Source organism: Geotrypetes seraphini, chromosome 7, assembly GCF_902459505.1.
Source record: "Geotrypetes seraphini chromosome 7, aGeoSer1.1, whole genome shotgun sequence".
NCBI classification, from domain to species: domain Eukaryota; kingdom Metazoa; phylum Chordata; class Amphibia; order Gymnophiona; family Dermophiidae; genus Geotrypetes; species Geotrypetes seraphini.
The window spans coordinates 22928908-22942686 of NC_047090.1; the positions used below are offsets into that span (position 1 = coordinate 22928908).

Below are 13779 nucleotides of genomic sequence, written 5' to 3' on the forward strand. Positions count from 1 at the left end.
TAGGCGAAGGACTGGCTTCTCCTTCACCTAAAAGCTCTTCTGTTGGACGTTTGTGGCCTAGGCGTGTTTTTGTTTCATTATGGCTAAAATGTGTAGACGTGCTGTGGGGGTACTTGTAGACATAGTGGAGATTGGGCGTTTAGGCAGAGGAAGGCCATAATCAAAACATGGACGTTTGTTTTGGTTATGGACACTGTCCCTGCTTCTGGGTTGAACGTTTAGGGACTTAGGCCAAAAGAGGACTTAGACGATTTTTTTGATTATGCCCCTCCAATTCTTTCCTCTCTCCTTAAAGAATGACATGAAGATGGTTTCCCACGGTTATCCGTGGGGACGGGAACGGTGATGAATTTTGTCACCGTGTCATTCTCTACGTAGCAGCTGGCGCTTAAATGACTCTTTGTTGACTGACCCCGCAACTCTGGCGTTGTTGGAAGCTGATGTTAAAGACTTTTTTACCTTTAATGATACCAGTGAGGTTAGCACGGGAGAGTTTTAAGGTGACCTTGCGTGGGTGCTGCATTTCCCGGGGTGCTTATCGGAATAAATGCAGGGTAGCGCATCGATTGGACTTAATGTCTCGATTGCGGCGGTTGGAGGGGAGGCATAAGCGACAGCCCAATTAGAGGGGATGGCTGCCCTGGAGACCTGTAGATGTGCTTTACAGGAGCTGGACTTGGAGGGGATGGCCTGGGCGCTTCAACAGCGGAAACAACACTATTTTGAGTGGGGAGGTAGAGCGGGTCGTTTGTTGGCCACACAGCTGCGGCAGACTCAGGCCCGCCATATTATTACTAAAGTGAGGGATGCTGCCGGACAGATTCAAGAGCAAGAGGCGGGCATTCACGAGGCTTTTGTGGAATTTTATCACACTTTACATACCCCTGAGTCTCCTGCTTCAGAAGAAGAGGTGGAGACCATTTTGGCGGGTATTTGCTTGCCCCGGTTGGTGGCGGTGGATGTGGAATGGCTCTCCTCCCCTATTCAGTCTCAGGTGTTGGAGGCCTTTCAGCATTTGTTGGCCCATAAGGTGCCTGGGCTGGATGGGTTTTCCCCATTGTTTTATTAAAAAATGGCAGCATATATTGTGGATCCTTTAACTAGGTTGTTTAATTCTTTTTTGGAGGAAGAGCGTCTACCGTATACTTTCCGCCAAGCGGCGGTATCGCTAATTTTAAAGCCTGGGAAGGATCCCGAGCTGTGTGGTTCTTACCGACCGATCTCCCTCCTTGATGTCGATTATAAGTTGTTTACTCGTATTTTGGCTCTACGTCTACAATATTTTATGCCTACTCTGGTTCATGGGGACCAATGTGGTTTTATTTCTGGTAGGCAACCTGGGGATAATATTCGTAAGGTGTTAGATCTTATTTGGGTGGCCAAGCATTTCTCTACCCCTTCCGTATTGCTTTCAATTGATGCCAAGAAGGCTTTTGATCGGGTTTTCTGGCCTTTTATGGCGACAGTGCTTCGGCGACTGGGATTCTTGGGTAATTTTTTTACATTGGTTGACTCTGCTGTATGCTGATCCCGAGGCTTGTTTGCGGATTAATGGCCGCTGCTCGACCCCTTTTTCGATTCAGCATGGGACGTGCCAGGGTTGTCCTCTGTCTCCACTTCTTTTTGTGTTAGTGATGGAGCCCCTGGCTGTGGCTGTTCGGGCACATGCTGACATCCATGGGATTGCCTCAGGCGAGCAGGAATATAAGATATCGCTTTATGCGGATATTCTCTTCACTCTTACTCACACGATGGTGTCTCTGCGGACAGTGCAGTATGGCCAGGTAGCAGGATTTAAAATTAATGCTGCTAAATCTGAGCTTCTTAATATCTCTCTTTCAGCGGATGCAGTAATGGGCTTGACGGGGGCCTTCCCATGGTGTCTCTGCGGACAGTGCAGTATGGCCAGGTAGCAGGATTTAAAATTAATGCTGCTAAATCTGAGCTTCTTAATATCTCTCTTTCAGCGGATGCAGTAATGGGCTTGACGGGGGCCTTCCCATTCAGGTGGGCTGCCCCTTCGCTTCGCTATCTTGAGGTTCAACTTTCTGGTGATTTATCTGAGCTGTTTCGATTGAATTATCCACCCTTATTGCGGACAGTGTTTCATGATCTTGATCGGTGGGAGGGCTTACGATTATCATGGATGGGAAGGATTAGTGCATTACACATGAATGTTTTGCCTCGTTTCCTATATCTGTTTTCTTGTTTGCCTCTCTCAGTCCCTAAGAAATTTATACTCCGCCTTCAGTGTCGAGCTTTTACATATGTATGGAATCACAAACCGCCTCGGGTTCGCAGGGAGCATGGTGGTATGGAATTCTCAGATTTTTTGACCTATTACCAGGCTTCTCACCTAAAGGTTTTGTTTCATTGGGCTTTTCCATCTCATCGTTGGGTTTCTTTGGAACGAGAGTTGCTGCCTACTTATCCTCTGGCGGCTTTGCCATGGCTTCCCTTAGAGACTATTCGGGAAGTACAGCAAAGGGCTCCTTACTGTATGGCATGCACTCTCCAGCTATGGGGACAGGTGCGTCGAAAATGGTTCCCCAGACAGCGTTATTTTTATGCTACCCCTATAAGATATGCTCCGGGATTTTTACCTGCCCGGGACTTGGGGATTTTCCGCTGCTGGGAGACTGAGGGACTTCGTGTTCTAGGTCAAATGATTCTTCAGAGTGAGTTGATCCCCTTTGCAGCGTTGAGGGACATCTATAATCTCCCAGCGTCGGATGTTTTTGCCTATTCCGAACTTAGGGATTTTTTTGTGCAGGAGGGTGGTTCTGGAGTGGGAGAGAGTGGACTCTGCCTTTTTGCAGGTGTTTTCCATGGGCTCAGCGGAGGGACTTATTTCCCGCTTGTATAAAGCTTTATTATATAGCCGCCCTTTAGTTCGCTCCTTTGAGCACAAATGGGAGGCCCTTTTGGGGGTGTCCCTTGACCTGCAGCAATGGGAACATCTTTATAGTCAGTTGCTGTGGGTATCGTTAGCCACTCTTTTGGTAGAGCAGGGCTATAAAATGTTGTTTCAGTGGTATTATACTCCAGAGAAATTATTTAGCTGGTTTGCTTCTGGAACTGGTCATTGTTGGAGGGGATGTGGGGGGTGGGAACTTTTGTGCATATTTGGTGGGATTGCCCTCGGGTGGTTCTTTATTGGGAGATGGTTCAATGGTTTGTGTCTGAGCTCTTGCATACTCCTGTACCATTGCATATGGATGTTTTCTTACTTAATTTCCCTGCACAAGGGCTGGACTGTGATCCTGCCCACTTTGTGGCTTTGGTTGCCATGGGGGCCAGATTATGTGTGGCCTGCTTCTAGAAGGAGCCTGCTCTCCCAGCACAGATGGATCTATTTCTCAAACTGGATGATATTTATCTAATGTCTAAACTGACCGCCTTACCGTCAGATACCTGTGGTTCTTTTTATAGAATATGTTTCCTTGTTTATGCAGTTGGCATTCAGCCTGTGTATACTTCTTGTTTTTGCTCAATAAAACATTAAAAAAAAAAAAGTTGAAAGCAGGAAGCCTGCTCTAGACTGCCAGTCCTAAACGATGAGCCTTCCCCTTCCCAGTGCATCATGTGATGTATGGGGAGGAACCAAAGGCCCTGATTGGTTCAGTTGCCTAAGGATTCTCAGCGTCTGATTCAATCAGGCTTTAGGCACCTCCCTCTATATCCAGGAGTGAAGATAGGCAGTGGATCTTGAAGGATAACTTCCTATCTCTTTCTCTAGGAAGAAATCATGTGGGAGGGAGGGAGGGATAGGGGGTTCCTCCAAAATTTTAGCCTGAGGTTGATTATTTCACCTTTTGGACACTGTCTCTGGCCTCTCTATATACTATAAATGGTTATCATAAAACAAACGAGACCAGGAGGAGAGCTGCAGCTTCATACTGGGACATGCTAAGACAAGAATTTATGCAAAAACGCATAGGAGTGGTCTAGAATACTACACTCTGATTGGCTGTTATAGGACATCCTGCTTACTTCATACTTCAAGAATGAAGATGCTTGGAAGAGAAAATAAGATATTTAAGCTCTTTATTCTTTTCAGTAAATTGGTTAGTTTTATTTAAATTAATTGCAATGACCTCCACCATCAGCTTTTCCCTTTCCCTTTAAGGATTAACTGGTAATCATTTCAACAGGAAATCTGAAATCTCACACTAATCCAATGGCTGTAAACCTTTAGAAGAAGTTTGTATCCCCTACCTCCATGAATGCAAATTTCTCTCATGCATATTCATTGTGAGTGTCCTGAAAATCTGACTGGCTAGATGTGTCCCAAGGACTGGGTTGACAACTCCTGGCTTAATCCTTTTAGTTCAAACATTAAGCAGCTATTCCCAACCTAGTCCTCCGGGTATACCTAGTCCCATCGGCTTTTCAGGATATACACAATAAATATTAATGAGTTAGATTTGCATGTAGTTGAGGCAGTGCATGCAAATTTATCTTATGCATGTTCATTTTGGATATCCTGAAAACCCAATGGGACTAGGTGGACTGAGTTGGGATAGGTTGAAGTATTGTATAAGCCAGGGCTGCCCAAGTCCAGTCCTCGAGATCTACTGGCAGGCCAGGTTTTCTAGATATCCACAATGAACCTACAGGAGAGAGATTTGCATACCAAGAAGGCAGTGCGGGCAAATCTCTCTCATGCATATTCATTGTGGATATCTAGAAAACCTGGCCTGCCAGTAGATCTCGAAGACTGGACTTGGGCAGCCCTGGTATAAGCCATTCGATGAGATATACACAGTGCCCCTCTCTCACTTCTGGTCTAACTGAGATGATACATAAGATGCAAGAAGCACCTGCATTCCGACGCTTCGAACCATTTCGTGAGTAGATGGTAAATCACAGTCATCTGAAAAAGCAGCAACATGTCCAGGGGCTATTTTGGTCTCGTAGAGTTCTTGAATGTCACCTAATTGCAGAATCACAGCAAATGACACAAAGTACAGTTCAAGGGTTGAGTTGCTTTGGGATCAAGATTCAGATAATTCATCCTTTGAACATTGGGAGTTGACTGGACTTACTGTAGTGCTTAAATTCCCCAAGCTGCTGACCACAATACATTTTAAGTGGGTAATTTGTCTTGTTAAAAGGCATTTGTTTATCTTAAGGGTGAGGGCATACTGTGAGTGTGTCCAACAGTTAACTGAAAAGGGCACTGATAACCAGATACAAGTGATAATCTTAACCAGTTACTGCTGAATAACTGGATATTAGCCCAATGGGGAAAGGGAGGGGTCCAAAGCAAAAAGAACACCAACGGAATCTACAGAATACCAAGGGGAAGCCAAAAACAAATACAGAATTGTGGTTACACAGTACTTCATGTCACAGTTTATTGTGACGATTCTTCACAAATTACGTGAATGGTGCAGAATAAAGTTAATCCATACAACACATATCAATGAATGATGGTATGGACCCAACACGGAGGGGGCTGCAGTAGTGCAGACCTGTTCTGGTACCATCTTTATACAAAAAAAGAGAGAAAAAATGAGGCAGATAAAGAACATATAGCATTATGGCCTATCCAGTCTGCCTATCCATGCCACCTACTATACAGTATATCTATAATATGAACAAAAGAAACACAAGTGAAGTCTGACCCGTAAAAGAAAATATTTTCCAAGAGCAGGAGACATGGCCAGATCTGGTTAAAGGCACTTCAGCAATATTAGGGAGGAAGAATGTCATGAAAAAGGCCATATTCAGATTTAGGATTCTAGAACACGCATTTCTGTAGTAAACTCTCTCTGCAGAGCAGAAATAGCTCACCTTGTACAATGACGTCATCATCCAGGTATATGACTTTCTCATGTTTGTGGATAAGCAGAGGAAGATAAAATCGAACAAAGTTCAGCTGTTCCAAAATAAAAGATAAAAATATAATAGATATGATTTCTTAATTTCTCATATTAACAGAGCAGTCATGTTTTCTTCCATCAGAATTTCTGCCTTCCTCTGGGCAGAAACACAATGAATTTTAAGGGCTTAGTGCCATCTCTCTTTCTGTCTTCTTCACACATCCAGCATGGACAGGGAAACATTTAGCTTTTTCTCTTTACAGCACACACTAGTACCTGAAGATTAGGGTCATATGAAAAAAGGTCCAGTGTTATTTTGGAGTTTTCTTTAGTGCCCAATATATTCTGGGCCCAGTTAAATGGCACTCGGCACCCTGGCCACCAATGTTCAGTGGCATTTAACTGGGCAGTGCTACTGATCATCAGCTCTGACCACCTTGGCACTGTCAGTTGGTGTCAGGGATGGTCTGTGGATACAGCTCAGGTAAAGCCAGTTGTTAACCAGTAAGTTAGTCCACTAACCAGTTAAGTTAGAACAACAAAAAGGTTGTTCTAACTATCTCCCAAGCTAAATTGAGTACCAGTGTAAATTATGCTGATGTTCAGTACCTAACTCCAGCACTAGAGCCAATTAGTGCCAGAGACTAGCACTGGCGTTAAACTAGGTTCAATGTTTAGAGGGCCTGAATCCCTATGATGGGCTCCATCTCTTGCAGTATTCAAGGTCCAGTTAAAAGCCCACCTCTTCGAGACTGCTTTCAACTCCTAACTCCTCTCACCTTGGGTTCTGCATCCCCAACCCTATATGTCATGTCTGCCTGTCCAGGTTAGATTATAAGCTCTTCCAAGCAGGGACCATCTATCAAATGTCAAATTATACAGCACTACCTAGGCCTTTCAGTGCTATATAAGTGATAAATAGTAGTAGGCACTAGTGCAGGAAACAACCCACCTGCCAAAGATTACCGCAAATCGTATTTAAATGTAGGCAAATAGATGTAAAAGGGGTCCATTAGAATTCCATTCCAATGCCCAGAGGCACAGTGCACAAAAAGCTGCTGATGCTGAACTTACCGCCAGCTTGGAGGTGGCGTTTGGATGCAATAGCCACAGCCAACATTGTAGTTGCTACTGCCAGGTAGACGCAATCATGCAAAGGGTGGTTGGGAGCACCAAATGACTCATCTCTGCCTGGATTCCTCCTCCACCCTTTCCTTGCTCACGACCATGGAAGACTGCAAGGAGGGCAGTGGAAATGGGTACATTTGGTTCTTATGGCCAGCCGGCTTGTTGTGGCCTCTTCTTGGAAGCAGCCGGATATTCCGGCTTTTCGAATACTCTTAGCAAAGGTGAATTATATCCAGCAAATATCTAAATTGACTGCTCTTTGGAGGAATCAGTTGCAATATTATGGTAACATTTGGGGTGCCTATGACTCTTGGCTTAGCCCACACAATGGACCTGATGTTGCTTCTTTGACTTGATATTATAGCTCTTTCATGCTTAGTTGTTATTGAATGTCTTGCACACATCCTTTTGTGGAGGGAGGGGGGGGGTAAGATTAAGGCTGCAGAGGGAGTACAGATGGTTTTGTTGACCTATGCCTGCACCAAAGGACATGGGTGCATAATGTGTATTTGTACTATTCTTTGCAGATTTTTTTTTCTGTTTGGTTGATGCAATTGTTATGTTTTTGAATGGCTTAATAAAAGTTATAAATTTTTTTAAAAAAAGGAAGAGTGCAAGGAGGCGGTAGCAGGAAGAGGAGGAGAGCGAGAAGGCCAACTGCATCAGGTCTTCCCCCAAGCATGTGCACAAGTGTTGTGCTTACTGTGAAATTCTTGTGCGCATGTACTACATAACTTCCCAATTCTCCACGCTAACAGCGCACATATGATTTGCATACTATTAATATTGAGAAATGAGACCTTTTTTTCTGCGCTGCTGTGGCGGTATTTTCCAGCAGGGTTCCTTACAGCATCAGAGTTCTGAGAATCAACCTGATGGTTAGCTTCAGGGTGGCTGATGTGACTTGGATATTCAATGGGCAGTACCTGGACATGGCCTGGCCACTGACCACTGTGGACTGATTACCCCTATTAATGTTTACAGAGTTCTAGCTCTGAAATAATTGTCCCCTACAATCTTGGCCATATTTCTGGGAAGATTTTATTTATTTTTCAAATGTATATCCTGCACAATCCTATGTTCTAGGCAAGTTGTAGTAAAACTTGCACAATAAAACCATCAAGACAAACTTGGGAATGCTTGGGACAAGTTTGGGGTCACTTGATGATGATGGCTAGATGAAGACATGCTGTGGGAATTGAAGGATATCAATGAAGATTCTGAATACAGAGAGCTTGGGAATTAATTCTATAATATAGAGGCCAAAAGAAAAGCGCTATGTTGCAATAAGTATCTAAATCTATAATCCAAAATGAAGAAACAACTAATAAATCTGTATTACTAGAAAGAAGAGTTTTAGCTGGACAATATGGAACAAACAGTCTTGCCAAATATGGAGGCTGATACTGGTAGTAGGCCTTATGTGTAAGCGTAAAGTATGTGGGGACAGACTTAAATATCTCAATATGTATACTTTGGAAGAAATGGTAATATTTTGTAACAGAGTCTACTTGCCTAGGCTTTGTTATAGAATTGCCTTCATAGATGGCATCTTACAGATACAATTACAAGCAGAACTCATTAGAATAGCAGCATAGACATGCACGTGTGTGCATATATCTGTATACCATATTTTTTGCTCCATAAGATGCACTTTTTCCACCCCCAAAAAGGGGGTGGAAAAGTGGGTGCGTCTTATGGAGCGAATACACCTTTCCTCTCCCCCCCCCCCGGGGCCTTTTTTAAGTTGCGGTGCTCCTGCGTGCTCTCTTGGACGGCTGGCTGTGGTAGCAGAGCGGTGCGACGCAGGAGCGCAACCTTTGTGCTTCCTGCCTTGTCCCGCGCCGCTCAGTGATTGGCTGAGGTCAGTTCTCTGAGCGGTGTGGGACCAGGCAGAAAGCGCAAAGGTCGCACTCCTGCATCGCGCCACTCTGCTACCAAAGCCCGTAGCTGTCCCTCCTGCTTTCCGCATCTGCCGATGATGCAACTTCCTGTTTCCGCCCTTTATAGAATAGGGTCCTGCCAGATGTCCTCTGGGCCAGTGACATAGCTGGGACTAAGTGGGCTGTGGGCGAAAGAACTGAAATGTCCCCCCGTCCCCGTCCCCCCACTGCTCAGCTGCTTACCCACCTGCCAGGTCCTCCACAGCTACAGCATCAGACAGTGCTAAAGGCTGCCTCTGGCCGGCAAGACCTGCACTGATGCAACTTCCCATGGGTGGGATGTGGCAGAGGAAAGATCCCATCGACCAGAGAGGCAGCCTTTTACGTTATCTCTGTCAGTGTAGCTGTGGAGGTCCCAGCAGACAGGTAGGTAGCTGAGTAACGGGAGGGGGGGGAAGGGGAGGGACTTCAGTATATGGAAGGCTGCAGGTGGCCCTGGCCATTTTGCCAGGCTCACTCAGTTGTGGCTATGCCCCTGCTCTGGGCACCAAGTTATAGGTGTCTAGTTATAGAATTACCCCCATTGTCCAGGTGGAGTTAGGGCACGTCAAGGGCAGGAACCAAAAGCTATTCATGTGGCAGTGATATTCAGCTGCTATATGGATAGTGTCTGTGGAAAACATGGCAAGAACTGGCCTACAGAGTATCCAAGGGTCGAACACGACTGAATGGATAGTAGTAGTAATATGGATAGTGTAGGTGGCTTACTTTAGGACTGCAATCAGCATAATACATATATAATCAGCACCACTGACAATACATGTGCCTCAGGCAGCATTTTTTATATTGATCCTGCTGCTTTTATTACAAGATATACTTTTGTTAATAACCAGAGAAATAACATCATGTCAAAGATCCATGAAACTACAAACTACAAAGGTTAGGGCTCTTCAGCTTGAAAATGACGGCTGAGGGGAGATATGAATGAAGTCTAAAAAATCCTGAGTGGAGTAGAACGGGTACAAGTGGATCGATTTTTCACTCCGTCAAAAATGACAAAGACAGGGAAATACTTTTAGAACCAATAGGAGTAAAAAAATTTTTCACTCGGAGAATACAGTAGTTAAGCTCTGGAACGCGTTGCCAGAATTGTGGTAAGAGCGGATAGTGCAGTTGGTTTTAAGAAAGGCTTGGACAATTTCCTGAAGGAAAACTCCATAGTTATTGAGAAAGACATGGGGGAAGCCACTGCTTGCCCTGATCGGTAGCATGGAATGTTGCTACTCCTTGGGTTTTGGCCAGGTACTAGTGAGAACGGGCGACTGGGCTTGATGGACCATTGGTCTGACCCAGTAAGGCTATTCTTATGTTCTTATCTTATATAATAAATACTTTAAATGTATAATTTATTTATACAATGTGATCAGTAATTCAAAAGCGCCACATGGCACATGAAGGAGAAAACAGCTTGTAACACATCTCAGCACATTAGATCAGTATGTGCACTCAGGTAGACTGAAATGTATATATTATTACTTTTTGTTATGACTACAAAGTCTAATTAACTTATCTGAGTGCTGGTAATACAAATTTGGTTTTCTCCATAAGCTTTCCCAGGGAGAGGTGAAATAAAACTCAAGTTGAAACACAAATGTATACTCACAGGCTGCAGAAGGTCAGGCCGTGCTGCATCAGGTCTGACTTTCCCTTTCAGGACCATAGGATTGAATTCCACAATCCTGAATTTTATTTCTTTCAGTTTGGAATGTTCAATCCACTGTCTAAAACACAAACCAGACATTTAAATGTAAGACAAGCAAGCAAAGAGAATCATTGCCCTTTAATAACTCCTAATCATACTACTTTCCATCTTACAGTTTCCCACTGTAGTGATCTAGACCAGTGTTCTTCAACCACCGGTCCATGGACCAATGCCAGTCCACAGAAATTTCCTGCTGGTCCACAGGGCCAACACATGCATCAGGCCCAAAACATAGTTCTTCAACCGCCGGTCCACAATGCGATCGATGCGGAGATATCTTTGAGCCAGTTCCCTCTTCCTCACTAATTCCCTCTGACGTTGCAACGTCAGAGGGAAGGCTTCCAGATGAGGCACGGGACGCACAAGAAACCAGCCTGAAGATAATACCGAGGGCAGCATAAAATGGCTAGGCAGGAGCAGGCCAGAAGGTAAGGCATAGTATGGAGGGAGGGAGACAACAAAAGTAGGGGGGAATTATTTTATTTTTTAATTTAGTGATTGAATTATGTCAATTTTGAGAATTTACATCTGCTGTCAGTGTGCTTTATATAGTTTAATTTTGTGGTTAACCATTATGTGTTGTTAATAAGATTAAATTGTGTATCTGTGAAAAATGAATGGAAAAAATAGTGTTACAATTAGTACTATTATGGGGGCGGGATCTGGGGTGGAGATTGGGTAGAGTTGGGCGGGGTCTGGCCCACGACTTAGCCCCGTGTTCTTCAACTGCCAGTCCACGGACCGATGCCGGTCCACAGAATAATTCTTTTATTTCTGCCGGTCCATAGGTGCAAAAAGGTTGAAAAACACTGATCTAGACTGATCCCTAGGGTCACTCTGGTCACACAAGGTGATCTGGCCCTTGGCCCCAAAGGGTAAGGCTTAGCAGGTTAGGCAATTGCCAGCATTCATCATCTTGTGTGTCACCTAGAGCAGTGTTTTTCAATCGCCGGTTCACAGAAATTTCCTGACGTAGTGCACAAAGACATGGGCAGCGGCACCTCGCATGTCCTGCGCCTGAACCAGAAGCCTTCTCTCTGATGTCGCAACATCAGAGGGAAGGCTTTCCAATGAGGTGCAGGACATGCGAGGAGTCTTTGTGCACTACCGCAGTGAGGAAGAGGGAGCCTGCCTGAAGATAATGCCAGGGGCGGCATAAAATGGCCAGGTGGGAGCAGGCCAGAAGGTAAGGCACAGCATGGAGGGAGGGAGACAACAAAGGTAGGGGGAATGATTTTAGTTTTAAATTTAGTGATTGAACTGTGTCAATTTTGAGAATATATTTACATCTGCTGTCTGTATTTTGCACTGTTCAGGAATAAATGCATTTGTTTCTTTTTCTCTGGGGCTGTACTGCGGGCAGAGTTTTGAATCTTAGGGTTTCATTTGTATACTGTATATTAGTACTTTTAATTTTTGGTCCTATATTTGCATGGGGTTATCTGTTTTCTGGTAGGAATGAATGTTGAGAAGCATACTGTGTGCTTTGTGTAGTTTAATTTTGTGGTTAACCATTATGTGTTAATAAGATTATATTGTGTGTGTGTATATATGAAAAATTAATAGAAAAAATGGTATTACAATTAATACTATTAGGGGGGCAGGGTCTGGCCCACGACATAGCGCAATGTTCTTCAACCGCCAGGCCACAAAATAATTCTTTTATTTCCGTCAGTCCATAAATGTCAAGTTGCCCTGGGTGTCTTGTTTGTTAGCCCCTTTTAACATCAGGGTGAGACTGCAGCTTCTTTTAGTAAGAGTTAGGAAGTCCTTATTTTTTCTTCCTTTAGATCAGATTTTGGTTTATTCCACAGGTAAGAGGGTTCCCCCCCCCTTCCTGGGGTCCTGATCGTCCCTTCAAAGTGATATCTTCTTCATATGCAAATTCATATGGAAATTAGCATGCGCGGCTCTTTGAAAGCGTGCCGGTCGCCGAAAAAGAAAACCGGCAAACTAAGGAGAGCTGGAGAGCAGTAGCGTACCAAGGGGGAGGGGGGGGGCAGGAGGGGCGAAAAAGGTAATGGCGCCAGGCCTTGGAGCACCGAGGCAGACCGCTTCTCCCCCCTCCCAGCCGAACCCCCGCTGACCCTCCTATCTCTCTCCCCCCCAAGTGAACCTTTCCGACCCTCCCAGCGAAAGCAGCAAACCTCCCTCCAGTAGCGTCGGCTTTCTCCTCCCTTTGCCGCATCACTGATGACGTCATCAGTGACGCGGCAGAGGGAGGAGAAAGCCACGAAGGAGGTTTGCTGCTCTCGCTGGGAGGGTCGGAAAGGTTCATGGAGGGGGGGAGATAGGAGGGTCAGCAGGGGTTCAGCTGGGAGGGGGGAGAAGCGGTCTGCCTCGTGCTCCATTACCTTCTTCGGGCAGCAGCAGCGTTTACAATTCGCTGCTGTTGCCGGCTTCAGGCCTTGTTCTCTGCCGGGTCCTGCCTACTTCCTCTTTTCATGAAGACAGGACCCGACAGAGAGGAAGGCCTGAAGCGGGCAACAGCAGTGAATTGTGAATGCTGCTGCTGCCCGATGAAGTTCAGGACATCAGGACATCGGGGAAGGAGCAGGGAGAAATCGGCTGCTGGCTTGGGGGTGAGGGTAGGGAAAGAATCGTGGAAGTGGAGAAATTGGCACGATGGCTTTGTGGGGGCTAGGGGGAGAGAGAAAGAAAGGAAAAAATAAAGAGGGGGGGCCAGGGGGAGAGAAAAAGAAAGGCAGAAATAAAGAGGGGTCAGGGGGAGAGAGAAAGAAAGGCAGAAATAAAGAGGGGGTCAAGAGGGAGATAAAGAAAGGCAGAAAGAAAGAGGAGGGCCAGGGGGAGAGAGAAATAAAGAGGGAGGCCAGGGGAAGAGAGAAAGAAAGGCAGAAATAAAGAGGGGGGCCAGAGGGAGAGAGAAAGAAAGGCAGAAATAAAGAGGGGGTCAAGGGGGAGATAAAGAAAGGCAGAAAGAAAGAGGAGGGCCAGGGGGAGAGAGAAATAAAGAGTGAGGCCAGGGGAAGAGAGAAAGAAAGGCAGAAATAAAGAGGGGGGCCAGAGGGAGAGAGAAAGAAAGGCAGAAATAAAGAGGGGATCAAGGGGGAGAGAAAGAAAGGCAGAAAGAAAGAGGGGGGCCAGGGGGAGAGAGAAAGAAAGGCAGAAATAAAGAGGGGAGCCAGGGGGATAGAGAAAGAAAGAGGGGGGGGGCAAG

At 45.3% G+C, this 13779-nt stretch overlaps 1 protein-coding gene across 4 annotated transcripts in view; it reads right to left on the minus strand.

Annotated features, from left to right (window-relative positions):
* Nucleotides 1-13779, minus strand: part of GLT8D2 (glycosyltransferase 8 domain containing 2) — a 72348-nt gene that overhangs the window by 21512 nt on the left and 37057 nt on the right. For all 4 annotated transcript variants that reach the window (XM_033953361.1, XM_033953363.1, XM_033953359.1 and 1 more), the window contains 3 exons: nucleotides 10503-10620; nucleotides 5800-5884; nucleotides 4824-4936 (listed from right to left, as the gene is read on the minus strand). In XM_033953361.1, coding sequence (XP_033809252.1) covers nucleotides 4824-4936; nucleotides 5800-5884; nucleotides 10503-10620 — 316 coding nt within the window. The remainder of the gene's footprint in view (nucleotides 1-4823; nucleotides 4937-5799; nucleotides 5885-10502; nucleotides 10621-13779) is intronic.